The sequence below is a fragment of the Morus notabilis genome, unplaced genomic scaffold (assembly GCF_000414095.1).
Source record: "Morus notabilis unplaced genomic scaffold, ASM41409v2 Scaffold10768, whole genome shotgun sequence".
Taxonomy (NCBI): domain Eukaryota; kingdom Viridiplantae; phylum Streptophyta; class Magnoliopsida; order Rosales; family Moraceae; genus Morus; species Morus notabilis.
Genome location: NW_010366993.1, coordinates 1 through 2,864, shown reverse-complemented (window position 1 = coordinate 2,864; position 2,864 = coordinate 1). Strand labels below are relative to the sequence as shown.

The 2,864-nt window shown below is 37.7% G+C and overlaps 1 protein-coding gene across 1 annotated transcript; it reads left to right on the top strand.

The window, feature by feature from the left end:
• Nucleotides 1-308: 308 nt before the first annotated feature.
• Nucleotides 309-2,242, top strand: LOC21384007 (glutamate receptor 3.7; the record flags this gene model as incomplete). The annotated part of the gene is made up of 3 exons (XM_010111486.2): nucleotides 309-1,654; nucleotides 1,745-2,022; nucleotides 2,203-2,242. Coding segments are annotated over 3 exons (1,664 nt in total), but the record flags the coding sequence as incomplete, so codon positions are not given.
• Between the last annotated feature and the right edge of the window lie 622 nt (nucleotides 2,243-2,864).

Here is a 2,864-nt window from a genome sequence, read left to right as displayed (position 1 = left end):
AAGCCTCAAGTTTACCCTTGTTTTTATTGTTGTTGTTGTTAATGGCTGGTTTATCTGTACAAAATCTCTGCCTATTTTTTAGAATAACTAAGCCCTCCATGAGCTAACTATTTTAATATGTCCTCCGTGTAAATTTCAGTGGCAGAAAATCTACTTGAAAGAATGACAATCATACCTTTTTGTCCATTACATATGGTCAACTGTTGTGCTTCTTATTACTCTGATTATAAGGTTGTTAATATAGATTTGGACTTGTTGCAATGATGCCTTGCTCCATTTTCTGAATTGTACATTTTCTTTTGGGGCAGCTTTTCAGGTGCTAGAGCAAGGGGTAGTGGCTATGATTGGCCCACAGTCCTCAGCAATAGCTCACATACTTTCTGGAATTGCTAATGGTCTACAAGTTCCTATTGTCTCCTATGGTGCAACCGATCCTACTCTATCTGCTCTGCAATTCCCTTACTTCCTCCGAACTACGCATAGCGACGCCTACCAAATGGATGCCATGGCTGATCTGATAGAGTTTTATGGTTGGAAAGAGTTCATTGTCATATATGTGGATAATGATTATGGCAGGAACGGTGTATCCGCATTCGAAGATGAGCTCGATAAGAGAACACTGAGAATTGCCTATAAATTGCCTCTGCCTATTCAGTTCAATATGAGCTACGTAACTGAAGTGCTCAAAAGCTCCAAGTCGTTTGGTCCTCGTGTCTATGTTGTTCATGTTGATCCCGATCCTTTGTTGAAAATCTTCACTGTTGCAAAAAGGCTACAAATGATGACTAGCAATTATGTGTGGTTCGCAACGGATTGGCTCTCTACGACCATAGATTCGTACTCTCCAATGATGAGTCGAACCTCTCTTGGTGTTCTTCAAGGCGTGGTCACGCTTCGCCAACACATTCCAAAATCCACTCGGAAACAAGCCTTTTTGTCTAAGTGGAGAAAACTGCAGCGGGCAGGTTTAGTGAGCTCCGAGTTGAATAACTATGGACTTTATGCTTACGATGCAGTTTGGACGGTTGCCTATTCCATTGATAGATTTATAAAAAAATATGGAAATGTATCATTCTCTTTAAATGATAAGTTACTTAGTGTTAAAGGAACTGAACTTCAGCTGGGGAAGCTCAAAGTATTTGATGGTGGAGCTATTCTTCTTAAGGAATTATTGGAGACGAACTTCACTGGTTTAACTGGTCAGATTAGATTTGATGAAGCCAGGAACTTAATCAATAGCGGTTATGATGTCATCAATATCGACCAAAGGGAAATTCGTACAATTGGTTTTTGGTCCAATTACACTGGATTTTCTGTTTCCCCACCAGAAGCTGTAAAAGTGAAGAAAGTTAGCTATTCCCCTTGGGATCAGAAGCTTAACAATGTTACTTGGCCCGGGGGAGAGACAACAACACCGCGAGGTTGGGTGATTGCAGTTGATGAAAAGCCTTTGAGAATTGTGGTGCCAAACAGGACAAGTTTTGTTGAGTTTGTTACAGAATACAACAACCACGACATAAAGGGATACTGCATCGACATATTCACGGAAGCGTGTAAATTAATCCCTTATGAAGTTCCCTTCAGATTGGAGCCTTTTGGAGATGGTCACTCAAATCCCAAATATGATCAGCTTGTGAAAATGGTTGAGAGTGATGTAAGTAAAACTCGGTTGTTACAAGTCTTTGCTGGTTAGAAGATAGATATTGTTACGAACATACCTTCCTAATGCAAACATGGTTTTCAGGTATTCGATGCTGCTGTTGGGGACATCACAATTGTAAAAAACAGGACGGAGATTGTGGATTTTTCTCAGCCTTATGCTAGTACTGGTCTTGTGATAGTGGCACCTATCAGCCATCCGAAAACAAATGCTTGGGTGTTTCTCAAGCCATTCACATGGGAGTTGTGGTGTGTCACTGTTGGTTCTTTTGTGATGATTGCAGTTGTTATGTGGACTCTTGAGCATCGAGTCAATGACGATTTTCGAGGCCCCCCTAAAAGGCAACTTGCTACAATGTTTCTGTAAGCCTTCTTTTTGTTTAGATGAAATTCAGTGCAATTCTTCCGGAAAATTTTTCTTCTTAGTACGTAGCTACCTTTTCTAAGAATGACGTGTCTTTTTTTTTTTTTTTTTCTTTTGATTAGAAGTTACACTCATATATAGGAGACATATCTAACTACATTCAACTATTGTTATTGCAGGTTTAGCTTTTCAACACTATTTAAGAAAAACCGTAAGTAAATCTTCATCTTCCTCAATCTAATTCCACATTTGTTTTCTCCTACTTTCACAAATATAACTCTACATGTAAGCTAAATTTGTGTTGGCTTAAGGTGGCTTAAGCTTATCATATAATTGGGACGTCCTGTAGTATTTGAAGCAAATAAAATGGTATCTTATACTGCACTGAGAGCATTCAAAACACCTTCTTTTTTTTTCTTTTTTTTTTTCCTTTGGCAACCTTGCAATCCACAGAAGAAACTAAATTACTAATAAGCTGCAATATCTCACTCCAAAAATCTAAGCTCAACTCATTTTTGCTATCTTTCATGTTGTTCTTATTTCAATGCTTCATCTGTGGAATTGTTAGGGGCTTTAACCTTTTATTTAGTTTGCTAATAAGTTCTTTTTCTCAAAATTTCACCATGCCTAGTTATTCAGAAAAATATGATGTGTTTATCTTTCATGTTGTTCTTATTTCAATGCTTCATCTGTGGAATTGTTAGGGCCTTTAACCTTTTATTTAGTTTGCTAATAAGTTCTTTTTCTCAAAATTTCACCATGCCTAGTTATTCAGAAAAATATGATGTGTTCAAATGCGTTTGGATTTTAAGGAAGAAAATCATTCGAACATTTTTTTTTC